Source organism: Talpa occidentalis, unplaced genomic scaffold (genome assembly GCF_014898055.3).
Source record: "Talpa occidentalis isolate TD23 unplaced genomic scaffold, MPIMG_talOcc4v2.1 talOcc4.3, whole genome shotgun sequence".
Taxonomy (NCBI): domain Eukaryota; kingdom Metazoa; phylum Chordata; class Mammalia; order Eulipotyphla; family Talpidae; genus Talpa; species Talpa occidentalis.
Genome location: NW_023603184.1, coordinates 19,625,298 through 19,653,288, shown reverse-complemented (window position 1 = coordinate 19,653,288; position 27,991 = coordinate 19,625,298). Strand labels below are relative to the sequence as shown.

At 37.9% G+C, this 27,991-nt stretch overlaps 1 protein-coding gene and 1 long non-coding RNA gene across 2 annotated transcripts in view; one reads left to right on the top strand and one right to left on the bottom strand.

Annotated features, from left to right (window-relative positions):
- The window catches only part of SLC5A12 (solute carrier family 5 member 12), a 44,639-nt gene extending 27,933 nt beyond the window's left edge, over positions 1 to 16,706 (bottom strand). The window contains exons 1-6 of the mRNA XM_037522562.1: positions 16,368 to 16,706; positions 10,127 to 10,192; positions 8,739 to 8,790; positions 8,279 to 8,346; positions 909 to 1,063; positions 649 to 789 (exon numbers count right to left, since the gene is read on the bottom strand). Of these exons, the coding sequence (XP_037378459.1) occupies positions 649 to 789; positions 909 to 1,063; positions 8,279 to 8,346; positions 8,739 to 8,790; positions 10,127 to 10,192; positions 16,368 to 16,706 (821 nt within the window). The remainder of the gene's footprint in view (positions 1 to 648; positions 790 to 908; positions 1,064 to 8,278; positions 8,347 to 8,738; positions 8,791 to 10,126; positions 10,193 to 16,367) is intronic.
- On the top strand, positions 27 to 27,707 carry LOC129146586 (uncharacterized). The gene is made up of 4 exons (XR_008553473.1): positions 27 to 165; positions 1,970 to 2,101; positions 3,475 to 3,580; positions 27,549 to 27,707. It is a non-coding gene; the product is annotated as an uncharacterized LOC129146586 (long non-coding RNA).
- The last annotated feature ends 284 nt before the right edge of the window (positions 27,708 to 27,991 follow it).

The following is a 27,991-nucleotide window of genomic DNA, read 5'->3' as shown; positions in this document are numbered from 1 at the left end:
TCTTTGGTTCTCCATTCTAGAACATGGGATGACTTGCAGGCTTGGAAAAGACTTGAAAAGCTGGAACCCTTCAGAGTAATCAAGTCTGGACAAGATTGCTGACTGGTTATTTCGTTAAGAGCTGGAATGGCTAAAGCCCCAGTATGACTGGCCGCATTTCCTCAGGTTTTTTCCTCTTTAACTGTTCCTGATAAACCATAATGGTAAATTCATCAAGTGAAAAATAGTTGGGGAGATCACATGCTGAATCAAATAAGTGATAAGAACCAGCTTGTCACAGAAACTGTAAGAAATATGTGCTATTTACCTCTGCATTGCCCCACAACAATTCACTTTAGCCTAATAATTTCTCGATAGATGGAAGCAACAAATTATTGAGAGCAAAGGTAAACAGACTCAAGTTCAAACTCTGGATCTGCCACTTCCTTGCTGAGATGAGAACAGGAGAAATACTTGCCTCAAAAACTGTTGAAAGGGTTAAATGATTCTCTCTCTCTCTCTCTCTCTCTCTTTCTCTCTCTCTCTCTCTCACACACACACACACACACACACACATATTAACCCCTCACCCCCATGTACAACATGAGGAAGTATATAATATCCAATAAGGCAGAGAAAACATAGAAATATGCTTTATTAATAACTTACAGTTTGGCATGCTTTTCTGTTTTGCAAGAGATACATCGTTGGATGGTTGACTGATTAACTCCATATATCCCAAGCCATGTGAAAGTTCCTCCCACAGAGATTGTCCAAAAAGTGTGCCTTCTGAGAGGATCCACATCAAAGCTATGAGGGAGAGAGAAGTGAACAAAGATGTTCCTCTGATGTTCAGATATTATTTTTTTAAGTGATGAGGTCATGGAGCTAAATCTTTATAAGACATGAAAAAGTAGCATTGGACATACTCAAATATATTTAGTCGAGATCCATTGGTTGATTGTTCTAATACACTGTGTAATCCACCAGCATGAGCTGATCCTTGAATGAGAACTGTTAAGAAGCCCACAATCATGACAACCATTTGAAATGCATCTGTCCACACCACTGCTTTTAATCCTCCCTGAAATGAAGAGAATGGATGTCAATTCTTGAAAATAAAGCCTGCAACTCTTTCAATCCCGTACAGCCACCCCTGCTAATTTAATCAATCATTCTTTCTTTCCTTTTTTCATTCATCAAGACTTTTATTTCTTTCATTTTGCATGTTTTGTGTTCCAAGTACCATATTAAGCATGAGACTGTAATGGTAGCTGAAAAAGACCAAAAATCTAACCTTATCTTTATAGAGGTCATAGTCTAGTAGGAGAAGCAGATACAATAATGTAATTTTCTACTTTAAATTGTGGAAAGTGCAATTAAGAAAGCTAATTCTTTCAATGGGATCCTATAGCAAGGAGTCCTGACCTTGGCCTTCTAGCTAAGTTCTGAAGGATGATTAATAATTTACCAGGTTCAGAGAACTAAGAAGAGAAAGAGAACAGCATGTGTGAAGAAAGAAGAAGCCTGGCTACCTGAAGAAATGAAAGAATGTTAGAAAATACATGATGGGTTGTGCAGAGACCCAAAGGGAGGTTGCTGAACACAAGATTTTGACCAGAACTGTAATGATTTCTCAAAAACAGTAAGAGTATAACAATGTAATCTCCACAGAAATGGGAGGCTCCATGTGCCCTGCCCACCTGTTAACTGGTAAAGTTGAGTGACTTGAGTGGAAGCTAAAAAGTACTTGGGAGAAAAGTCTGGGGAGTGAAGACTAGAAGAAGACCTGGAAGAGGCATATGGAGGAGAGACAGGAAAAGAAGCAGTACTTGCTTCTGAGCCTTGTACTTGTACCAGGGACTTGGTTGGGGGGAACATAGAAGGAAACAATTGGGGGGGTGGGGGAGAGACATGGGAGAGAGACCCCTAGGGAGGCTGACAATGCCAGGCTTTATTTTGACTTGTATTTTCACTTTATTCCTTCCAGACTTGCCTGGCCCCTTCTGCCCCTGACCTATGGGACCCCACCAGAAGGTGCCTTAGACTTGTGGCAAGCTCTTGCGTCTAAGTGGCCCTGCTTTGAGCCAACCTTTTTCTGCTGGCATTTACCCCCAAGGAAGTGAGTAATTTTTCTGTGTTTCATGGGTAAACTATTTTAACTATATTTTTTCCTCTTCTCTCTATTGCATACTTAATTGTATTAAAGCTCTTACACACTAAGAATATGTTTTGTCTTTATGCAGTGAATAGCAAAACCCATTTAGAGCATGCAGCTTTGGGGGTGGCATCATTCTGCCAACTAACAAGATCACTGTAAGAAATGCATTTGATAAGAGACTGTGTTTATTTCCCAGTACTTGCAGTGGGAAGAAGTGGAATTAAGAGGTCAGCTCAGATTTTATTTCAGTAGTCCATACCCAAGATGACAGCAGTTAGGAATAGGGTAAATATGGAAAGAAGTTGATGGATTTGAAAGCTATTTGGAAGGTAAAATCAACATAACTTGTGATTAATTGAATATAAGTGCTGAGGAAGTGAGACAGACAATTGAAGATTTTCCCCTAGGTATGGCTTATACAATTTGAGTTTTTGTCTTTTTCTTTTTTTTTGGGGGGGGGGGGTAAACAAGAGACAGTGAAAATTTTTTGCAAAACTGAGATAGTAGAATACTAAGAAAGAAAAGAACTAGGAAGAAATGATAGATTGATAGATTTCAGATATTCATGGAAAAAGGAAGTTTAAGACTTAAAGGAGAGTTAAATAGTGAAGTAAACCTAACAGAGTTTCAAAAGGATAAATATAACAGTAGAACTCAGGAAAGATAATTAGGCAAGAGGTTAGAGCAGTGTTATAAAATCCAGATACTTTCTAGAGTCACTTGGGGAATTTGAGAATAGCAATAAAACCAACATCTAAGCCCCATCCCTGGGGATTCTGAATATACTAATAGACCCAGTTTTCAGTGTTTTTTGAAAGGCCTGTAGGTAATTCAAATGAGCAATTCTAATTGAGAACATGTGGGAATGAAGAAAGGAAGAAAGGAAGAGGTTAGTGGAATAATACAAGTGTAGAGTCCCGTAGGACCACAGTGAATGTAGAATGAGCAAATTTGGAAAGATGAAATGAAGTGATATATTAAAATATGCTTTGAAAATGAATAAGCACTATGAGAATAAAAGAACTGGTATTTTTAACATTGAAAAATAGAATTATCGTCCCCTGTTACTCCTCCAGAGTGTCAAGAACTTCTGTGAAAAGATGACAGGCTTCATCTTTATCTTGAGAAAAAAGAAGATATTGGGTTTTCCCATCACTTCTTTTGTAATTAAAAATTAAAATGCAATTAAAAATTAGACATTATAGCCCTGGCCAGAGCATTGTTTTTGTATCAAGTCCTGATAGAAGAAATAACCAACTTCTTACGTCCCACCTCCTAAATGGACTTTGATTTCCTTTAAAGACATTAATACTTCCAAACTCAAATCTCCTCAGATTTTAGTGACATGACAACTGAATATCAAAGACCCGAGTTCTCAGAGGCTACTTGGCACTGGTTATGCAGAGGAACGCATAAATCTGAACTTCAGCTAGACATGAGGTAAGAGAGCAACCATTTTATCAAATATTTAATCAAAAGACAGATCATAATCACCCTGAAAACTTCTTAGATGCTGACTCCTTCATAAAATACACACACACACAGTTGATCTGTAACTCTAATGGTGCCATGTCCCTTGTGTATGTGAGTGACATGTGTTGTTGGGGATCTAGTGTTTAGATCAGTAGATTGCAAACACTGAGTTGGTAGGACTTCCTTCTTATTTCTTATTTTTTTTTCACTCTTCCAGGTTATTTTACATAGGCTGTGCACCCACAGGATTATCAATGTGATTTAAAGAATTAGGTAAATAAGTCACTATTTTGGTGATATACTCAGGTCTCTAGCCTGGTTAGAGAGAGGAGAGATGAAACAGAGGCATGGTGACAGGAGATGAGATTGAGGTGTTGATTCACAAAATGAAGGATTTTCAACGCTAGGCCAAGCTTATAGTGTATCCTGTGAGCTATGGTAAACTAGAAGAGAATTGAGTCAGTAAAACTGCACGAAGAAATGAATATGTTAAGATTAATCTAATAGAGTTTCAGCATGCGAGGAAGCATTGAAACCAATTAAGTGGTTGTAAATTTAGTTCATGGTAGTTTATTGGGAACACTAAAATAGCCAAATTTCTTTTTGATCTCTCTACTTTTGGGGTTCTATTGCTACCTTTTCCATGTTTTTTACCTTTTTTTCTTTTACGGAAATCAAGTTAGTTGTTTTAATTCCATTTTTCTACTTTGACCATTTCACTTAAACGTTTCCCTTGGAAACTTTGCCGTATATTTTTAAACTGGAATCGAAGTTTAAGAAATATTTCCTCCACAACAATTCAAGGACTATAAAATCTGATTATTCTCTTCCTGACTTATATGCTATTGTTATAATTTAGGGATTATTTATTTTTCTTAATCTCAAAGTCACACATAATAATATTATTACTACCATTAAATTTTATAGTATTATAAATTATAATGTAGACTATAAAATTATGAAAAAATATAAATTCTAATATACCATGAACTTATTATTTTTTATCATTAGTCAACCAAAATTGTTTCACTAGACTTATTAAATGTTTTCTATATTAATTGTTTTCTATCAAAAATAGGATAATTTTCCTACCTCCCACAGAATTTCCACCAGATTTTTTTCATGGAAAGATGTTAATCTTGATATATAAATTCTCTTAACACTCAGTTCCTGAAAGATAGTTTTGCTGACTATACAATCATAGGTTTAAAATTATTTTTCTTCAATATTTTCAATATTTTGAAGATATCATTCTACTATTTCTGGCTTCCATTACTATTGTTAATTAAGTTTGCCTTCAGTGTCCACTTGCATTTTCATTTCCTTTTTCCCTTTCTCCTTTTTTCAAGTTTTCTACTGTGTTTGTTTCTGTAGTCTTACTAATAAGTCAAGATATTAACTTTATTTTATCCTTTTATCCCTTGAAGTTGTAATTCTTTATACTGTACATTCTAATCTTTTATCCATTCTGAAAAATTTCAAGCTGCAACTCTTTGTACTCTTGCCTATTTTCCATTCTTCTTGCATTCTCCCCTCAGATTTGAATAAAGCATAAATTAGACTCTCGTTTTTCCCATAACATATCTCATTTTTGTTTCCCACTCCCCAGTCCTTGTTACATATATCAGATGGTTATTTCTTCAGATACAGCTTCCAATATACCTATTGTCTCTTCGAATGTGTTCAATGTGCACTTTTTCATGGTAACTGCACTGTGTGGTCATTCTTGCTGTTTGCTCGTTTTTGTTGCTATGCGGCAGCCCCTGCCACTGAACGCCAGTGAACTTACTGGAAAGAGGGAGGCTTTCACTCAGACACATAGTACATCCGAGTGAATAAGACCCACTTCCCCTGTGCGCTGGACTGGACAGTCAATGACGGGTAAGATCGGGGGCAGACTAAAGAAGGCACTGGCTAGCCGCATGTCTGCGACTCCTGACGACCTAAGACAGGCGCAGTCCCCGAGGGGCTTCATTATGATAACCTTTGGCGTTCAAATCAGACAAAAGTCTAAAGGCCTGTAAGCCTAATCCAGGCGTTAAGCCCGCAGTGAAAAACCCCTTCTTTTGGCTGAGAACACGGCTGCTGCCTGATGGAGTCACCAACAAAATGGTTTAACTATTAACCTGTTGGTCATTGTTCCTACATAAGAAACAACATAGCAACCAGTCTATAATTATACTATTTTCTTATCTACTTTACTTTTTCTATTTTGTGTGAAATCAGTTCAAGGAAATGCGTGATGAAGAAAATAGTGTGTGGTAAGAGTAGTTTCAGAATAATCATAATACTTCTCACATGAGTCAATACCACAAAAATCAAAATGCTTACGTAGAGAAAATATCGCTTGTGATCACTAAAAGTAAAAGGTAGCAGTAGTTAAATATTAATGCTTTCTGATAATTGTGGTTTTGGAAAACAAAACAAAAGCTAGCTTAAAGAATGCTGTTCTGTGTAATCAAAAATAATTGTGTAGATTCAGTACCTTGAGATTGTTTACTGTGCCATGCAATGGAACATCGATCACATGAACATGAATAATGAAGTAGATGTCTTATGCACTACTAAGCATTTTATGCTGAGAAAGAATTAACTTGTATAAAATCATCCATTGTTAAAAAAGGTATAAAAGTGTATAATGATTTTGAGCAAATTACATTCAGATCTTCACTCTTGAAGTGTGTCTGTCTGTCATTTATGCACCAAATCCTTGACCATCCTGCACGAGTTTCACATCCCTGGGATGGCCTTGCCAGTCTACCGCTGCGCTGGTCCGCGGCATTGCTGCATCATTTATTTACTTAAATAGTTCCTATTTATCTGTTTTTTATTCTGTATTTTCTAATTCCAACATATGCTGCTCTTGAGAGTCTAGATCTCTTGGTTTTTGTCTTGCTGTCACCATCATAGCTCATTACTTTATGTTCATGTGATATTTTATCATAAGATCATTGCTGGATATTTTTCTATGGCGATCTTACAATCTTTCTCTCTTTTTAAAGATTTATTTATTTTTGCATAGAAGAACCTGGGGTGTAGGCCAGAGGTAAAGGGGGTGAGAGGATTCACCAGAGCCAGAGTGGGGAGCATAACAGTCCAATCTACTAAAATACACCGCTGAGGGAGCAGCAGGTGAGACAGGAGAGGTCTGCTGCACTATATGTGGATTAATTCCCTGGCCAGGGATTGAACTCAGGCCATAGAGGTGAGAGTGCTGAGACTTAACCCTTATGCCACTGGGGAAGCCCTGATCTTAGTCTTACCTTGAATTCTTGCTCCAGAGAGGAGCTGCACATTTTTTATGCTAGAGCACAAGTTTATTACTGAACTAGAATGACCTTAGCTTCCTCAGTGATCCCAGTTTTATGTGATATCCCCAAACTCAGCAACTCTACATAAACACTAGCCCAGAATTCATTATCCCAATTATAGTCCTGTTATCAGCACCCTCCTCAGCCCTACCTACTCATCATTCACTCCAAATACCAGTCCTAATAATTCATATTTTAGAATTGCTTTATTATAGTATTTTGTTACTCTACTTGCAGGGAGAGTTTCGTTTGCTAGCTAAGCTGTCTTTTGCAAGACTAGCAAGGCATCCATTGTTATATAGTCAGCACACATTTGTTTCCTTTACTAGACAATTGCTCCAGGCAACTAACCTGACATATATGACCAGATGTGTAAGGAGCAGGAGCCTATTTTTAACCTAGATAGGAGGATGTGTGTGTCTGGAATAGAATGGAATGAGAAAGGGTATGAATGGAATGGGAGGATATTAAGTCAAGCTTTGTGATGCAATGAAATGGTGTGATTTACAAAGTATGATAAAAGAGAGAGAAGGGGATTTGTGATTTTATGTTATCATTAAATATATACTACAGGAGATTATGGAGATAGGTACATAATGCTGACATACATGAATGATCTGCAGTATGATAATATATTTAATTTTTCTCTATAAAAGAAGAAAGAGAACACAAATATCTGGGAATCTTTGTCATATTCTTAATTTATAATCCCTTAAATATGGTGTGAGAAACGCAGAGGAACAAGAGTTCCACTATAGTTCATAGCATATAATAGTTACTCAAGGAAAGTTTATTGAACTAAACATTGTAACAATTCTATAACTATGGTGCCAGCACCACACAGGTTTCTTAGTTTAAACCTGTGCATGTGTAAACCCAAATGGTAAGTGTACACCATGTTTATTCATTCATAAGAAACAAAAACAAGCTCTGGATTCCTCAAGTGTGCAAAATACCAGTCATCCTTGGTCACTCTTACATGCAAATCAAACGGTAGATCACTAAGCATAAATGCTACTTGTAGTTTATAATAACTGTTAATGAACAGTTTTTTCCCCATAAAAGTTACATATCAGTTATCTTCTGATCAAGAAGATTTTTTTTCATTAAATCCTATTTTAGCCATGGCTTTCTCAAATGATTTCAGAGCCCAAATTCTACTAATAACTGTTACTTAGAAAAATTACATAAAACAGCAGCACCTTTCTTAGGAAATCATGACAGACAACCCAAAGCATCTTCTATTTAATTTTTAAATAGCAATATCTGCTATAATTAGATGTCCTATTGGAAATTTGCCCTTATCCCATATTAGGAGATAGAACTAAATTCCTTTTCACAGCTAGATACATACCAGGGTACAGTAGAATGTGCAAACAATTCCTGTTGCAAACACAGAGCCCCAGAGATCAAATCCAGTCACTGTGAAAAGAGATAAAACATTTACTACAAGCACCTTGTCTTTTTAGTACACAGATTTTCTATTTCATGAAATTACTGAGCAAGGACCATATGTTATAGATGAACTTATGGCTGTCAAAACTGCAGTCATTCCAGTGATTAAAAACCAAAACAATCAACAAACAAACTGGGTATTTGGAATCTCGTGAGTAGAATCACATAGCTGTGCTATTTTTAAAATTCAATTTTTAGAGTTTATTCATTCTAAATAATAATGTTGTGACTGCTATTATAATTCAGAGTTCCCTAACCACAGAAATATCTCTCCAACAAGATGTTTTATGTACATTTCTCAAGGTGAGAATGCAGGTATCATATGGTAGAATATACCCCAGGAGGTGGCAATGACTCACCCTGATTGAGTGCCAGAGCAGGGGCATAGACCACTACTCCTGTGTAGAGAATCTGGTGGAGAAACAAGAATCAGGTGAACAGTGAGAGAAGTCACATAGAAAGGAAAAGTACCTTAAAAGGCTCCTATTTCAGCCTACAAACTTCCTTAATCATGTATTCCCTTCAATTTGTTGGCCCAAAATTTCATTCCCAACCTCTCGAATTTAGAAGTCATTGACCACTCACTGTAACTAGTTTGCAGACAGGAGCAAGCATTTGGTGGAGGAAGACAGTTGGATTTTCAAGATTGCTTTAAATTTTTATTTTAAAGCTAGATTTGGTATATTTCTAATGATATTTTTTGATCTGCCCTTTCTCTACGCATTTCTCTATGCATGTATCTCAAGGACATAGACATGGTTTAGCAGTTTGCTGGAGGAGGAATTGTGCTGTGGAAACAGAGGAATCTGTGAGGAGAGGGCACTGCAGGGAACTGTCAACATGGGCGATCTACATAATGAGAACTTCTGCTAGCTTCCAGAAACATTACTTTGAATGTAGTGGGTAGAGTCCCATTTTTTTAAATAGAATTTCACACTTAGAAATGCATTCAAGGTTTTAAAAGACAAATACCTAAGGGGGAAGTCAAGAAGCATGGCTTTCCTCCTTTTCTCTCTCTTGACTCTTTCAATGAGTCTTGTTTAATTAAAAAAAGAGAAGTTTATCTTCTTGCAGAAAGTACTTGATAAGTAGTATGAAATGTGCCCATGAGCATGTCACAGGCAGCGTTGGGACAACATGAAGGTACACCCGATTCTGAAAGGTAGGAGGGGAGCCAGAAAGAGACAAAAGGGAGTATTGGTGTGGGACTATGATCTTAAAATGATTTATGCAGAACAGGACTTTCTAGTTCAACTCAACTACTAAAAAACAAAAAAAAAAAATAGAGGATGGATAAATAGATGATAGATAGATAGATCGATCGATAGATAGATAGATAGATAGATAGATAGATATTAGATAGATAGATAGATAGATAGATAGATAGATAGATAGATAGATAGATAGAGACAGATAGACAGACAGACAGATACCAGTTAGCTATCAGGCCACTTCATATCCGGAGCAACTTGTACAGGTTAAAAAAGTTTGAAATAAATTACAAGAATTTTTTTTTTGCTTTGTTGTTTATGATATATATTTGTTTGCTATTATTTTTATACATATATGGGGTCTGTGCAATGCAGACAAGTAGCTCTTCACGCTATCTTGAAAGTGCTATGCCTGGAAGAAAGCTTTTCTTAGTATTAAATCTATTCTTTCATTGCATGAATTTCTCCCTGAAATAACTAAATCTGTGCCTTGTCACCTTACACTTTGCATGTTTGTAGCTGCTCTTACCCCTTACCGTCTGCACAATGTAGATGACTGTTGCTGCATATCGAACTGATTTGTTGAATCGTAGTTGTAAATACTAGAAATAACAGAGAAAGAAAAGCAAAGAATCAGCAAGTTTTACATACGAGCTGCCGAGACATTCCTCTTTTGCTTGGTATTCCTGAGTTTAGTGCTTTGGATTTATAATGTGATTTTCTGCTGTGTATACTGGGGAGAACAGAGAAAACCTTGCATTGTTCATCAAAGATAAAGTAAAGCTCAATTCTTGCTCAAGTTTCATTCTCACACTGGTCATAGAAGTTAAATGAGTTGCCTGAATACAAATTCAGTTCTTCTGACCTTCTATCAAGGGGTCATCCTACTGGATATACTGAAGCCGTTGTTTCTTTGCTTAACCTCACTGCCCCATTAACCACACATTGCCACTTTGAATCTCCTAAAGTGGAACTCTGATCAATTCACTCTTTTTGTCAAAATCTTCAATGATGTTCAATGGTTAATGGAACTAAGTGCACATCCCAGGTCTTCTATTCTAATCCCTGATCTATTATATCATTCATTCTCCACATAAAATCATTGGGTTTTGTTCAACCAACATGCTTTGCACGCCTTTGAATTTCTTAGTCTTTTCCTTTGTGCATGCAAAATGTTTAATGTAAGGGGTCTTCCCAATTCTTAGTCATATTAAGAGGGTTGGTCCAATTGCCATTTGTTTCCCTACTCATACTTTATCTCTGAGCTCATATGGCAATTACACTAAATTTTTCTTTCCCTTTCAATTTCACCTGGCCACCTCCTGTATTGTATTTTGGTGTTGGATGTATGTACTCACTGTATTTGATTCTTATGGCTTCTATACTCATTTTCCCTAATACCAATTCTGGAGGCCAGAAATCTGAAAGAATTTAGAATTTAGAATTTTCACCTCAACTAAAATTGAGGTGTTGGCAGGGTCATGCTCCCTGTGGGGGTTTTAGGGAAGAATCTACTTCTTACCCCTTCAAACTTTTCTTGACTTCTGGCTCCATAACTCTAGTCTTTGATTCTGTTGTCACATCGTCTTACCTTCTGTCCATCAGATCGCTCTTTGCATCCCTCTTATAAATATGATTGTACTTCAGGTCCAGCTGGATTAAACCAGGATAATCTCCCCATCCCAAGATCCTTAATTTAAGTACAACTGTAAGGATCCTGTTTTTAACCAAAGAAGGTAAATTATCACAGGTTCCAGAGAGTATGAATTTGGATCCAAATGAAAAAAAAAAAAAATCCAGTGTCTCAAAACATATCCACAGGTACCATCTCCTCTGCTAACAGTCTAACACTATCATCTCTGGCTTACATTGCAGCAATAGCCTCTTCACTGTTCCCTCTGCTTGAGCAGTCAAAACCCTATAATCATTCTCAATGTCCAGCTAAATAATACTCTCAAAACACAAATTATACCATGTTATGACAATGCCAAACCCTGTGAAGTTGCATCTCACCTAAAGTAAAAATCAATGATCTAAAAGACTTCATAACATTGGTTTGAGCCCTACCAGACCCTAAATATTCATTTACTTAACAAATATTTGTAGCATCAGTATTATGCTGAAATATTACATAATAATACCTTATCCCTTCACATTTACTTTCTCAAAATTTAGATATAATTACTAAAATAACCTAGTTGTCATTTAAAGGACGCCTACAAGAAAAGCAATTTACAAAAAGAGTATATAGTCTCTAATATCAGAAACCATTATAAAATAAGATTTAGAGAGTAAGATTTAGGGGTAACCTGTGCATTATAATAATGAAACTTTTAGATTAGAAAGCAGATTTAATTTAATTTAAGAACCAACCCCTCCCCCTCACGCACACAAATAAGAGATCAGGTAGGCATTAGTCTATAAAATAATATGAGTATAAATAACAATGGACTGGATTTATTAGTCAATAATAAGAGAAAGAAAACAAGTTTAACTGAAGTAGAGACAACATGAAAAGACTAATAATAAACTAAGTAGAGATAATGAAAATGTATGATGTTGCAAATGAGCAGAGACTAATTTATAACTTGAGGGTGAGAACAATTCCTTCTATTTTGACACAGGAAAGGATAGTGATAAAGTAGCACAGATGGCATATCTTAGTCTCAAAATTCCACTGCACATCAAAGCTTCTAAATTAGTTGGCTATTGCTATAGAAAGCCCACCCAAAAACTTATTGACATAAAAGCCAAGGATTTATTATTTCTCCTTGTTTTGAGAAATAGTGGGGTGGTTCCTCTACTGGTGTTTTGAGGATTAGTTGGGTGTTCCCTTTTGTGACTCTTCTGTGACTGTAATCAACTGGAAGATCAGCTGGGTGAGAAGTCCAAGATGGCCTTATTCAGAGGTCTAGCTGTAGCTTTGGCTACTGGCTAGGGTACCTTCTTCATATGTGGTTCCTTATGCTCTAGAGGCTAGACCCGCTAGACATCTTCCTGACAGAGCAGCCAGGAGAGCATTCCAAGAATACAAAAGGAGAAGCTATAAGCCTCATAAAATCTAGTTTGCAAATATATACTTCAACCACATGTTATTGGTCAAAGCAAGTCACAAGGCCAAATACAGATTCAAAAGATTGGGAAATAGACTCCACATCTTTCAGTGTACTTAAAATGACCGTGGGAAGAATATCTATGGATAAGTAACAGGGAATGAAGGATAAACAAATCAATATAAATTTAAATTGCTAGAAAGAGATTGAGTGGTATATATTTGGGGAAAGTAATAAGAACAATAACACAAAAGTCTTCTGTGGCATTTACCATTTGCCAGGCTTTGTTGAAAGTATTTGCATATAATGCCTCATTTCTCCTCACAGACATCCTTTGAGATAAATGCTTTCATTATAACTATTTTATATATATGAAAATCAAGCAAAGGGAATTTCAAATATTTCCCCACAGTCATGCAGATAGCAAGTGGCAGAGGTGGCAATCAAAGGCAATAGACTGCTTCTAAAGTCCGTACTTTTAACCCCAATGCCATGCTACTAATTTTTTTAATCAAAATGACACCATATGCACCTGACAAAGTCTGAATTTTTAGGGTACTAACATATTTTTAATATGTAAAGGGCAATATAAGCAAATGTTTTTAAAGCAAACTTTGTAAATTAAATTCAGTAAGAACCCTACATTTCTTACATCTGTGCTAATTTAATAAAGGGAGTCTCAAATCTTTTCACTTATGTATTTGCAAAGGGTCACTTTACTAAAACCAATTAAAATTAAGAATGCATAGAGTGGATTTTTCAGTAGTTTCAAAACACAGTTTTTATTCCCTCTTAATTTTGAAGAAATATAATGATTAATAATGTGTACATAGCTTCTTATTTTAAATGGTATTGTTCTGTAGTAAAGTTCGGCTAATTTTTTTGCCATACATTTTAAGTTGAGGGCATTAAAAATCATTAAACATGTGACATAATCATTTATTTTAAATGCATGTTTTACACATTGCAATGTATCTGGTAACCTTGTCCCCTAAACTCCAGTTGTGCGCCCCCCACATTTCTGTGACACCCAAATCACGTCACGGGGGATATTATCTGGTGAATGTCCAAGGCCTTCCCTCTGTCTGACACCACGCCCACTGGGAACTGCCATTCAAAGTAACTGGCTCCTCCCTCTGGCCTCTTTGATCTCTTGTTTCACATTCTCCCCTTGGCTCACTCTCTTCAAAACACACTGGTGTCTTTGTGCATCCCACAAACATACCAGTCCACTCCCCTTTTAGTTCCTTTGCATGTGTGGTGCCTTCAGCTTGGGGTATTTCTCCTCGCATGGTGCAATCACCTGTTGTCTTCAGGTGTCCATTTAACTGCGCAATTTTCCTTGAAATCTTACTTCACCACCCTATGTGAATTATCATGCTCCACCCAAACCAATACTTCTTCTCGAGACCTTACCCTATTGACTTTTTCCACTAGTGTATTTAGGAAAACAGGTAGCATGTTGATTCAGCATGTGATCTCTAAATTTAGACTCCTTAGATTTGAGAAAATGGCTAGTTGTGAACTGTGGGATATTGAGCAAGCCACTTAACTATTTGCCTCAGTTGTCTAGTCTGTTAAATGAAGATGATGAAATGGTACCTATCTGAAAAGGTTATTTCAAAGTCAAATGTGTTAACACGCATAAAGTACTTGGAGCAGTGCTCAGCACACAGACACCATGTGAATTTGTTACTATTTTACAGAGACTGTTTACTGACTGCCATTCTCTGCTGTAAAATAAGCACCTAGGGGCAAGTAAGTGTGCCTAGAACTTAGTAGGTGCTTAGTTGAGTATTTATTGAATGGTTATTCAGTTGTAAAATCATTTTTCATATTTGGGTAATTTAACAAGCTCTTTCATACTTAATGAAACTGTCTTGAAAGAAGGCAGTTATTTTTTTTTTTTTCTGTGAAAACTGGAGCTGGTGAGTGCCAAGAAACTTGCACAGAATGAGAAGCATGGACTTAGAAACTGAGCACACATTTTCTGGCTATGAGTTTCTCCTTTCTAGCAGTTAGACAATTCTTTTTAAAATGCCAGTAATGTCTTTGAAAGGCAAGCCTTCATTATTGATGAAAAAAATTAAAAACCTAGGGTATAGTCACATTTTCACTAGTGTTGAGTGAGGGAATATATTTATATATATTTTAGGATTACACACATTTTAGTCATTTTCTCTTGTATTTATAGCCCATGTAATAGCTGATATATGACCCAATCATGATTATCCTCTTTGGGGGAGGTGGGAGGTTGATCTTGCATATGATCAGAGAGAGAATCATAAGTTTTAAAATCTTCCATAAAATGTTCATTTGCCTGAATGACTTTTGAAGCCTAGAGTAAGCCTTTATAATTATTTTACTTACAGTATTAAAAAAAAGAAAGGTCTTTTAAAGGTCCTCTGTAGGGCCTCCCTGGTGGCACAAGGGGTTAACATACAACCTATGAAGCTTACCGAAGCCACTGCAGCACGAGTTTGATTGCTGGCTAGGGAGGTGCCCACATGGGCAGCAAATCTCTCCTGACTTGCCCACTATTTTCCTCAGCAGTGTATTTCAGACAATCTGCCTGTTCTATTCCCCTCTGTCTCTGGTGAATCCTCTCACCCCTTTCACCTCTGGCCTGTTCTTGTATGCATAAATAAATAAATCTTTAAAAAAAAAAAGGTCCTCTGTATAATTTGGAATGATTTTGGATAAGGAAAATAAACAACTATTTCATAGAATGTGATTTAATGATCACACTTAAATATTGGATATGCAAATTTAACTTTTAATATATTTTTCTTGAGAATTACTGCAAAGTCAAAAACACCAGTGTCTTCATTTCCTCCCCTTTTTTGTATAATTTAGCAACTTTTTAAAAAGATTTTATTTATGCATACAAAAACTGGGGTACAGGCCAGAGATGTGGGGTGTGAGCAGATTCACCAGACATAGTTGGGGAGCAGAACAGGCGGATCAACTGAAGTACACTGCTGAGGGGAGCAGCGGGTACAAAAGGAGAGGTCTGTTGCGCCATGTGAGTTACTCCCTGGGAGGCTGGGGATTGAACTCAGTGCTGCAGTGGCTGGCAATAGCTTGATAGCACTGTCTTTAACCCCTGCGCCACCAGGGAGGTCCCTAATTTAGCAACTTCTTCCCGTCAAAAGATTTTCTAAAATATTATCATTTTCCCACTGTTGGAGCATAGTAATACTTTGTGTTAAAATGCTCAGCTCTACTATCTGCTGAAAAGGGAGACAAAGTGGATTCTCATAAGCTTTGTCCACTATACAATCTTGATTAGTCATTCACCTGTATCACAGTTTGCTTAGCTAGAATATTACAACATTCATGGCATATGAGCTGCATGCTTTTCAGAATAATGATGTTAATAATAACAAAAATACTAATTTCAGCTCTTTCCTGGTAATCTACAACATATGTACATCATTACATTTTTATGATCAGGTTCACACAATCACTGAAATGACCTCATGGGAATGACTTTAATATTTCCATTCTATAGATGGAAAAACATGTTGGTAGCTAAAGTTTTTTCCAGTAACATTGCAATATTTTTCTATGAGGTATAATTGCCCTTAAAATAAGTGTGTGTTCTTCAACTATCATGTGTTATCGTGTGTATAACCAGAGGGGAAAAAACAACAACAAAGAATGTCCAAGAGGAGAGAAATAGCAACTCCTTTCAAATTAAAGAAGAGAACAGTTCTCTTACCTCATAAGTGCTGGTGATGCCAGATCTGTAGAACACAGGGAGAAAGAGCTCTGATGTGAAGATGATGACAAATGTATAGGCGATGAAAAAGAGCAGGAAGGAAGCCCCAAAGCGGTAGACCTCAGAAGGAGCCCCCAGGACAGTGACAGCTGACATAAAACTGGCTGTCAGAGACAATGCTACAGGGCCAAAACTCATTTGCCTTCCCCCTACTAGGAATTCCCGGGAAGTTGCCTTTTTTCTCTCCTTAATTGCAAAAAACACCCCAATTCCAGAGGAAATGACAAAAAGGGCTGCAAACACGACATAATCCCAAACTGCAAAGTTCTTCGCTTCCATGCTGGGAATTGCAGAGCCAGAGACTGACTTTCAACCAGATCTCAGGGAAATGGTGTTTCCAAACAAAACTCGCTGCAGCAAATGCTTTGCCCAGAGAAAAGACCGTGATTCTGTGAGGAAAGAGATGACCAGAGGCACTTGTGTGGATCTTCAAACAAAAGTTGTACTCAGGGAAGATCTCAAAAGTTGACTACAAAGAGAAGTCTGGTAGCGATATTGGGCCCAACAGGTGAGAACTTGAAATGTGACTCTGGCCAGGAGCTCTCTGTGCCTTTACTAAAGCATATGCCAAGGAAAAGGAATTCAGATATGTTCTGAAATTTATAACCACTGGGGGTGGAATGAACTCACCAGGTAACATGCTTTTTATCTCCTAAGATTTTTTTTAATTAAGGTTAAACATTACTGAGAAACATAGAAGTGATGCAAATTGATCACGTCAGCATTTTTAATTAGTGAAACAGAATCTGTAAAATGCAAACACAATCCTTAGTGGTGTCTTTCTCCTGAGTAAGGGAGGTGAAGGATGGGTGCCTGCATTTGTAGTGGGATGGAAGAAAGTAATAAAGAACTGGGCATCAGAGACCTTTGCTCAGATCAGGTCAACCATGAGCTGTGATATATTTGACCATTCATTGAGTCTTTCTGAACTTCATCTGGAACCCAGTGATTATATGACTCTCTAGGATTATGATGAATCTTTAAGTATCTCAAATTTCCTGACCCTACTTTTCCTGATTGGTAAAATGAATAATAATATCTACCTCATTGGCTATTATTTGTGTTTCCAGTGGGGTACTCCTTCACATAATAATTGATTTTTAACTTGACTGTTGGCCTTGGAGAATTGATTTATTAGTAATAAATAAATTAGAGCCTTCAGTTTTATCTTCTCCATCTCTACTTTTGACAGTTTATATACTTGTGCCAAGAGGCTAAATTAGAGTTAAGACCAAGAGAAAGGAGGGAAGGTGAAAATCTTGATATAGAGTCCTGTTTCTGCTCTTGTTAGACTATCTGTTGATTGTTCTGAAAAAAGCCACTTTCTCTAATTTGTTCTCTACTTTGTACATGCTTTCCCTTTCTTCTCAATGATCTTCCCTGACCTCACCTCTACAAAGCCTTCTAATCCCCAAGATCTAGTTGATGTTCCCTACTCTGTGGGGCCTTTACTACTCATATTTCACAGCTCCTGGTCATATCCTAACATCCCTCAACTCCTGTGGGAAGCAGCCTGCGTTTGTACCCTACAATTATCCTTACATATGTTAAGAATCTTTCTGTGGTTTGTTGGTCAGACATTGTAGATGGTCAGCTCCTTAAAGACAGAGGCACAGGTCCTGGTCCATAGTGCTCAATAAGTAGTAGTCATTGTAGAAAATAAAGAAGTAATCAAAAAAAGCAAATGAAGAAAGCAAGTCATCCATAAAGCCAGAAATATTTCCTATCCAGCTGAGGAACTAATTTTGCTCTTGACATCTGGATAACTAAATAATTTTCTTTATTATTTATTTAGTCTAGATACTGTCTTCACTCCCTGCTTTGCTCCATGGATTTGAATTAGGCCACAGGAAGTTCTTATGGCTGAAATATGCCTTTTAATTACAAATAAATAAGCAAATACTCTACCAAGAGCTGTGTCCTATTTTTAAAATCCTCCTGTAAGTTTGCAGAGCTGATGTAATCAGTGCTAAAGGAAAAAACTAAGTCTTTAATATTTTTACCTTAACCTAGGCTTTTAATCATTTTTGTCATGAGGTATTCCAATTATATAAGTCGTTTATATTAGTCTCAGCAGAAAATCAGAACTCTGGCTTTTAGATGCTTGACTACTTTTTACTTTAATATTAACACCACCTAAGAGTTAATTTTCAACCCATAAAGCTTGTAAACAACTTGTACAAGTCAGGTGAAAATTGGTTCAAAACACTATCATTATATCAATGAGGTCCCAAGGTTAAATACCAGAAGCTTGTAGCTGAGTAGTCAATGAGTACTGCTGTTCTAATTAACCTTCATCAAGTAACTGTATTGACTACGTGATTTCTTTTAGTCTTGATTTTCAACACCTTGGGGAAGGAGAGTGGCTAATGGTTTGGAATGTGAGGGAAACTTTATGTCTTTCTTAATAAAGTATTCCTTTACTTGGAATTTACATTAGTTTATTAATCAGAATTCACCATTGTTTTCCACTTCTTTACTGTTTCCTCTCTTTGGGAGCATTCATTGTATTCAACTCTCCTCTTTCTGTTGAAACTAATTTATGCAAGGTTCATGCTGCCTATAAGGCACAGCATCATTTTATGAATAAGTTTTCAAGGAAAGCAAATGAACCAGCATTTTCAAGAGCTATAATAATTAGAAAATATGTGCCTTTAACAAAATATTAATATTAGTATAAAAAAGGAGAGGAAATGTGCTTCTTTGAAGAAATTCCAACGTCCCCTCTACCCTCTTGCAGATATTATACAAATGCAAACATTTATAATATATTCCTTGAAAGGCTGGGACCCTTATTGGAATGTAAACAACACTACCTGCTTCACGCATCCCCCTAACAAGGCCACACTATCCAATTAATCATAATCTACTTAATAGGTTAGATCTGCTGTTACTATTAGTGGTCTTTGTAGTATAAAATAGTTCTGCACCTTGCTTGCAGCAGAAATAACAAGAAAGAGGGAGTCTGAGGGCATTGAATGGTACCCAAGGGAGGAGAGGGTAAAGAACTTGAAAGATAGAGCATCCAAAGAAAAAGAACACCATTATTGCAATGTTATTAGCAGATTGTGAACACCACTTTTTATTTTGGCCTGGAATGAAAGGAGACAAAGATTCAAGGAACAGGCCTTGACCATTTGAAGCTGTATAATCATGGATTAGATTATCCTCTTCCTCATCTGTTCTAAAAGCCAAGTGTAGGGTAAAGAAAATAATCAGGCTTTTCTGCCCTCCCGCCATCAGGATAGATGATGGATCCTTGACCTGAATGCATGCCTGATGGCAGGCACCTGGAATGGGGTGTGGGCATAGGTGGATGGGATTCGGCTGAGCTAAGACTGTGCTTTTAAGGGCGGCGTCACGGGGACGCAAGAAGCAACAGTAGAAGCCGAAGCTGAAAGAGAAGCCGAGAAGCAGCAGAACGAACTCCAGAGAGCTCAGATAGAGTGAAGACTTGCTGGGAGCTGTGAGGCCTGCCAGCTTCCCAGCCCCCCAGCCAGCACCCCTGCCTGCCATATGCCTGGTGAATCCCAATAAAAAACCTGCAAAATCACTGAGGACTCTGACTCCTCCTTTACCCAGTCTGCATGGGATCAGAAAACCTGCACAGTGTCCTGTCCTGCCCTTTACAATTGGCATAAGTCGGCAGGATCCATGTAGATGGGTATTGGAGCCCTCCAAAGACCTGGAGGGACTAAGGAGAACAGACTGTTTGCTTGTGATGACGCTGGAGGCGCCATGGCAGCACAGAAGGTGGATACGGTCCGGGAGCTGCAGGACGGACCTGGCATGAAGGAGACGCCCAAGAGGACCAGCCGACAACATCCGAAAGGACCGGCCAACGACCCCTGAGGCAACAGAATCGTAGGGGAGGAGAGGACCACGATTCAGCGCTCACCGGTGCTGATGCAGGGAGAGGCCAATGGACTTGAACTGATGAACTGATGAACTTGGACTGACAATCCCGCCAGAAGGCGGAGGACCTTGGCAGGTTATGTTTTTTTTTTTTTTTTTTTTTTTTGAGAATCTGGGGGTGGCCAGTGGGCCTTGATGGCCAAAAGCAGCCTGTTATGCCCAGCAGCCAGGTGGAGGAGAAAAGCCAACTAAGAAGGCAAAAGCTGGTACTGATGCTAAGTTGAGAAGCCCTAAGCGGCTGTTAAGCAGCCTGGGTGTGCTGAAACACTGTGAGTCTCGTAAAATCACCTGTGGGTGGTGACCTGCTCATTCTTGAGTGAGGGTGAGGAGCTGAGGAACCTGTCCTTGGGGGACGGGTGGGGAACGTGGCTTGGGGTGGAGCCCAAGCCGAATGCAGAGTTTAGATCCCCGACCCATATGCTTGTGCAGTGGGTTGGCCTGAGTGCAGGGGTCTGCGAGTCGCATTGGTGGCTATGAAAGCCAAGTGTTGGAGCGACTGCAGACAGAAACCCTGAGGGTTGGCGATTACCCCCAACAGAATAAAATTGCCAGTCCCAGAGCAAGTGCATCCTGGGGGTGGATGCTGTGTGTGGCTTGTAGCCGAGACTACAGCCAGAGAAGGCCAGGAAGCCTGACGGCTCCTGGTGTGATATAGTAGATGCCGTGAGTGATTCCCCTCCCTCGCATGAGCAGTGCCTTCGGCAGCAGATTTGGTGGCTCATCTGCTGGTACCAATAATTGTCTTTTGCACTAGGTTGGTGCCCTGCCTGGACTTACTTGTGTTCTGTTGTATTTTGTTATTTTGTATTTGCTTTTGTGGGCCATGGCTGCATTGTTTGTTTGCTTAGAAAATTGTATATATATATATATATATATATATATATATATATATATATATATATATATATGTATGTATAGACTGTATGGCAGAAAACCCTGAGGGGGTGGACTGTAGGGTAAAGAAAATATCAGGCTCTTCTGCCCTTCCGCCATCAGGATAGATGGATCCTTGTCCTGAATGCATGCCTGATGGCGGTCACCTGGAATAGGGTGTGGGCATAGGTGGATGGGATTCGGCTGAGCTAAGACTGTGCTTTTAAGGGCGGCGTCACGGGGACGCAAGAAGCAACAGTAGAAGCCGAAGCCGAAGCTGAAAGAAGCCGAGAAGCAGCAGAACGAACTCCAGAGAGCTCAGATAGAGTGAAGACTTGCTGGGAGCTGGGAGGCCTTCCAGCTTCCCAGCCCCCCAGCCAGCACCCCTGCCTGCCATATGCCTAGTGAACCCTAATAAAAAACCCTACAAAATCACTGAGGACTCTGACTCCTCCTTTACCCGGTCTGCATGGGATCAGAAAACCTGCACAGTGCCCTGTCCTGCCTTTACACCAAGTGAGAGCAAGAGTAAGATGAAATGAATATTAATTTGGTTTGCTTTGATTTTATACAAGGAAGTGGCAAGATCAAAACTGTGCCTCAGAAATATTTCTCTAATACTAGCATGTGAAGAGTATTAAAGTCCAATGGACACCATCAAGGATCCTTAAAGAACCCCTACATGCTGGGTAGTAAAAAATAGTGCCCCCTAGGGTTCACTCAATGAGTATAGCTATCAAATAGAACTCTAGAAATCAGGAAAAAAAAACAAGATCGACAAAAATTATTGATTTTCTTAAACTGCAAAAGAATCAGGCATTTCTAGTTTCTAAGGGGAACTGAACAATTTCCAAAGAATGTAATTCCATGTAATTCTTACCTCTTGGAGGCTGAAGAGGAAAGTACTGTATTCAAAAATTTTATCTTGAAGGGGAAAAAAAAACTAAATCCAGTTTCTATGCCTAATATGAGCTGTGAAATATAGGACACACAGGATTGGTCTCTTGATTGGAATTTTTATAAATGCAGAAAGGGTACATACAAGAAGAAAATGGAGAAGATAACGAAATTCTACTTGAAAATTAATAGGGTTTTTTCTCCTTTCATTCATGGGAAGGTGTTGGAGACTTGGCATAGGACTGAGGACAAAGAAATGGCACAAGAATCTGACTGGTGGCGGGGACATTTCCCAAAACCAGTGAGAAGGGGGCCTCCTTGGTGGCACAGGGGTTAAAGAGAGCACTATCAAGCTATCTGCAGCCACTGCAGCGAGTTCAATTCCCAGCCAGCCAGGGAGCAATCCACATGGGGCAGCAGACCTCTCCTGCCGCCCGCTGCTCCCCTCAGCAGTGTACTTTGGTCCTTCTGCCTGCTCTGCCTCCCGCTCTGGCTCTGGTGAATTCTCTCACCCTCCTGCGCTTCTGACTGTACCCAGTGCATGTATAAACAAACAAACAAACAAACAAATAAATACATGCCTCTATAAATAAATAAATAAATCTTACAAAAAAACATTGAGAAGTTCCTGGCATAAGGGAGAGCCAAAGAGGCTTTAGCTATAGGAATAATTAATATTAAGTATTAAGTTTTCTATTTTATTGCAATATAAATGACATATAACATTGTATAAGTTTAAAGTGTGCTGTGTGATGATTTGATGCACTTACATATTGCAAAATGATGACCACAAAAGAGTTAACATTTCCATCATCTCACATAATTATGTGCCTTTTGTGTGGAGGGCATGAGAATGTTTAAGATCTCCTCATTTGGCAACCTCAAGTATATAGTACAGTACTGTTAACTGTCATCATAACAATGTGCATTAGAAAAATGTTTCATTATTGTATTGCTGTGTAGGAGTTAATAACCTTCTTTACTTCCAATCTTTGAGAGAGAGAGAGAGAGAGAGAGAGAGAGGAATCATAGGATGTATTTCTTCAATTTTTGTTTCTTCTGAGTTCTCAATCTCCATTATACCTTCTTTCTCTACCAGTTTTTCATCCTCACCCCCCATTTTGAGCCCAATTTTGGATATAAAATTCTGATATTGTATTGGTGTCTTGTTATTAAATGAAAAGGAAACAATTTATATTTACTGAGGAAAAATAAAAATCTAAGGGAAAATATTCCAAGGTTTTTAAAAATTGAAATATTTATATCTCAAAAACATTTTCCTGCTTAAATCCAACTGAAATTTATATTCTATCCTATTAGTTTCCCTGAATTCATTGTTGCTAAATTTAATGTAGTTAAAACTTTATACAGTCACCCTTAAAAGTATAAGGAGATTGCAACTCAAAAGAGGCAAATTTCAGAATCCAGTAGAGAACATTGTTTAATATTAAAAGAGACTAATGACAGAACAAATCTGTAAACAAGTGGAATATTTAAAGGGAACACCCAGTTGGAAAGGCAATTGAGCGTGAGGATCAAGGTTCTTTAGTAATTGTCCTTAGGTACCAAGCAACGCTCCATTATAGAACAGAAAAAGGAAAAATGACACCAGAGTGAACTACTCGATTCTGCTAAATAACCACAAAGGTAAAACCTTCTTTTTGGGTTCAGGCTTCTAGGCATTAAAATAGAATTTTTGGATTAGGCTCAAAAGATATAACCCACTATGTGTTTAATACTCTCATATTTCACAGAATTTTAGTCCTTATACAGCCATGAAAATCTGTAAAAATGAATGTCAGTAGTCACATTTTACAAATGAAAAGAAAAGCACATAGGAATGCTTTACCCAAGGTGAAGATCAAGGTCATACAGCTATGATAAGGTGGTCTTAGACTCAAATCTAACCCTGGGTGACACCAAAGTCTATGCTCTTTGTACCGTTTTTTATAAAGACAATTTCAGCTTACTCGCTTTTCCAGCTTTGAAGAAGAGACTTTTCAAAAGTATTAGTGAAAAATGTGGTTTTCTCTCTCCTGTCAACCTGAACATTGACAATGAACATATCTCCAGGGAAAGAAAACAAGTGATTCCCAAGACCAAATAGGTTGACCCTGCAATATTGTCACATTCTCAAGTACCTTATAAACAAATAAAATCTGTATTGAATTCAAGCAAGTTTTAATATTGAGCGATTTTATCATTCAGATTCTTTGTAAATATACTCAGACATATGGTATAGTTGGCAAGTTCACATGCAATTTCATCAGTTACCATGGAAACTCTTGAGTGTCTCATTTCTTATCAATTGCTCATGCCATCCCTGCCATCACTAAGCATCACTATGAATGAATGACTTTTCATATTCCTAAACTCAAATTATATTTATCATCACTAGAAATATACAAATAAACATCTCCCAGGCACAAAGGCAGCATCAAAAGAAAACACTGCAAAAATGTGTTGTATAATGGTAGCTATAATGTACAGCTTTCCCCATGATGACTTGTTTGGGCGATTGTGTTCTTGAGTGGTGTCTAGTGGCAAATCAAAGACAGTATTTCCTTCCTCCTAAGATATCTATGTGGTGATATTGGAGGTCCACCCACTTATGTCACAAGTCACTCACTCTTCTTCAAGTGCTGTTTCTCAGTGATACTTGTGTGTCTTTTAAAATTCTAAGAAATTCTATTCTAATTCTATTCTAAGACAACTTCCTCACTAGGTAAGTTGCCAGGATCTAGATATTTTATTTTGGGACATGATGCATGGATAATTCCTCACAAAAAATTCCCATCAGGACTCAGTTTTTCAGGTGACTGAAATTGTTTAAATTAATTAAGTGTTTAAATCTCATTAATTGTTTAAATTAATGAAAAATGTTTCTCCTTATATTAAAAGCAGAAAAGCTGAAATCAAATACCAACTTTTTGACCTTAGGAAATTTGCTCTGTTTATTACTTTTTGCCATGAAACTTGGGTTAACACCTAAGTTGTACATAAGGCATGGTTACTGAGGTGGTGTTGTGGGTGCCGGGGGTGCGAGAATAACTAGGTGTGATTTTCTAACATAACTTTCTAATGTGGTTCTAAAAGTCCTATATAAGGATTTTACTTGGTCCTTCCCTTCTGGGTTTATTGTATTTAATTTGTATCTGTCGTTTTTGATTGAAGCTTGCTCTTGGTAGTTCTGTTTACACTTTTGGGATGAATTTAAAGACTTAAATGTGAGGATCAAGTGATTAATGCATACTTAAGCGTCAGCAAGTAATAGAACCTTGAATTTAGACATTAAGGTGGAACTGACCTGCATTTTTACTGTATTGTTTACTAACTATGCACCTTATCTCTTTGGTAAGGTGTAAAATAGAAATATCTTTGGTAAAATAGAAATATCTTGCAGGGTATGTATGAGCCCCAAAAGAGATCACATGAATCAGTAGCTATGGCAATGTCCACCACATAATGGTTTTTCTATTCATATTGTATTCTTTTCTTAACTATGAGGATATTAATATGAAAATCAATTTAATAAAATAAACATTGCCTGTAAGATATGTAAAAGGTTCAAAGTGCTAAGGAAGTACACAGGGGTAAATGAAACCTGGTTTATACACTCAAGATATCTATAATCCGGTAGGGACATGGAGGTGAAAATAGAGGAGGATCATATATAAATAAACACATCATGTAACTTATGATTTATCATCTTAGTTGGAGATATGACTCTGAAAAGGCTAGCCCCAGATCTGGGGCAGAGATACAAACTGAGGTTGTCCCAAGAAAAACAAGACATATGGTCACCTTCTCTGCAAGGGATATGCCAGGCTGGAGAAAGGGAGAATAAATTAAGCTGACTTCCTGCAATTGCATCAGGCCAACTTTTAGACCAGTGACTGATATTTTGTGTTTGATCACGTGAGATTCCAGAATGTTCTGGCTTCCAGTCTTCTCTTCCTCGCAGTGTGTTACCTAGAAAAATGCTTAAATTCAAGAAGGGGCCCACCCTTCAAGATCTTGTACAAATGCACCTCCCCCATCAGAAACAAAACATTCCCAAGCAGGTGGAGGAAAGCGTGGTGCCATTAAGCTTGTCTTCTTAATGTGTTTATTTTTAGTCACCAAAGAAGGTCCATGGGATTACAGTCAACTTTACTGTGGAAGAGTAAGACCTCATAATACGTAACAATAAAAGAAGCTGTGTTTAATTTTGTCTGTGTGTTAAATTTAGGAGCTTCCATATAACTTTCTCAAAAGAATCAACTGACACCATTCCTACTCAAGAGGAACAATTCAATTTTTAGGAAGTGTGGTTTTGACCATCCATATGTGGTATATCTGGCACTGCTTTCCCCAAGGGAGATCTTCTACTTAATTAAAGGGTTCTGGTCTTGAGTAACCAACTGAACTTGCTAATCTACCATGAAATACACACATAGACACAGATGCAAAAAAAACAAAAAAGAAGAGGGGGATTTAAAAAGTCAGTTGATGATTTTGTAAGGCAGAAGTAAATTTTTAGTTTTAATAAACAGATTTTTTTTAAGATTTATTTATTTATTTATGCAAGCACTGGATACAGTCAGAAGCGTGGGAGGGTGAGAGAATTCACCAGAGCCAGAGCGGGGAGCAGAGCAGGCAGAAGGACCGAAGTACACTGCTGAGGGGAGCAGCGGGCCGCAGGAGAAGTCTGCGTGCCATGTGGGACCCTCCTCCGGTGGCTGGGGAGCAGCCGGGGATCGAACCGGCGCTGCAGAGGCTGCGGGCAACTTCGCAACCCAGCGCTCAACCGCTGCGCCACCGGGGAGCCCAATAAACAGATTTTCAACAAACACAACTATCATCAAGTGTGAATTCTTTTTCAAGCTCTGCTCCACACTACAAGTATGAAGAAACTTATGAAAGCTTGTGGCTTAGTTTCTTTAGCTATAAAATCGGAACAGCATTATGAAAGGTAAAGGTAACACGTAAGATAATGCTTGAAAGTTCTTAAGATATTTAATGCAGGATCATATTTGTAGGTGGAGTTCAATAAACTGTATCTCAATAAATGCTCTTACTACTGAGAATATAAAGTTTATAAATATACAACTTGAAAATCGTGAAAATTTTTAAAACTTTTACTTAGCAATTTTCACACAACCAGGTCTATTTTTCCTTCAGTTAATGATTTATTTTTGGACTTTGGATTTTGTTAATCGTTATTCTATCTAGTAATAAGATGTCACTGTCTTCCTACACCAAAGTGTAAAATGTAAATTTAGCTAACATTCTAAGACTTTATGACATGTAAAATTTCAGGGAATAGCCACTGAGTATAAATGGAAAGATAGGACTACTTGTTAGGATACAAGAAGACATTCTCAGTGATTTTAGGAATCTGAATCATCTTGGATGAAACCTTTCTATGAGTTTATTTCATGCCTCTCTTTCCAGAAAACAGAGGAGTCACCAAGTTCACTGAGTGGCCATGACATGCAACCTTGTTCCCAAGGTCAGTCCATGGAAAAGAGCCTATAGAAAGGAAAAGAGAAAAGAAATGCTCTGCTGTGGACCTCTCTATTCACTCTGTGCCAGTCAGAGGAGGAAGCATTGCATGAGGAACTCAGATATCATGTAAGGCCCCTTGCTTCTTGAAGCAGAAATCACAGTTTTTTTAGAGTCCCACTAATTAAACTACCTATGGACACTTCCACAATTTTGTTAATTCTCAGTAGTCTTTATTTTGTATGGTCAATGATAACACCAACTAGAACATAAGACTAGACAAAGGAGAGTTTACTGATCTGAGCACTCTCTTCTAGGATATGTTCACACCTTGGCAAAGACCCCAGGGAAGGGTACAAATTCATTACTGGTATGATTTCTAGAAGGCTAAA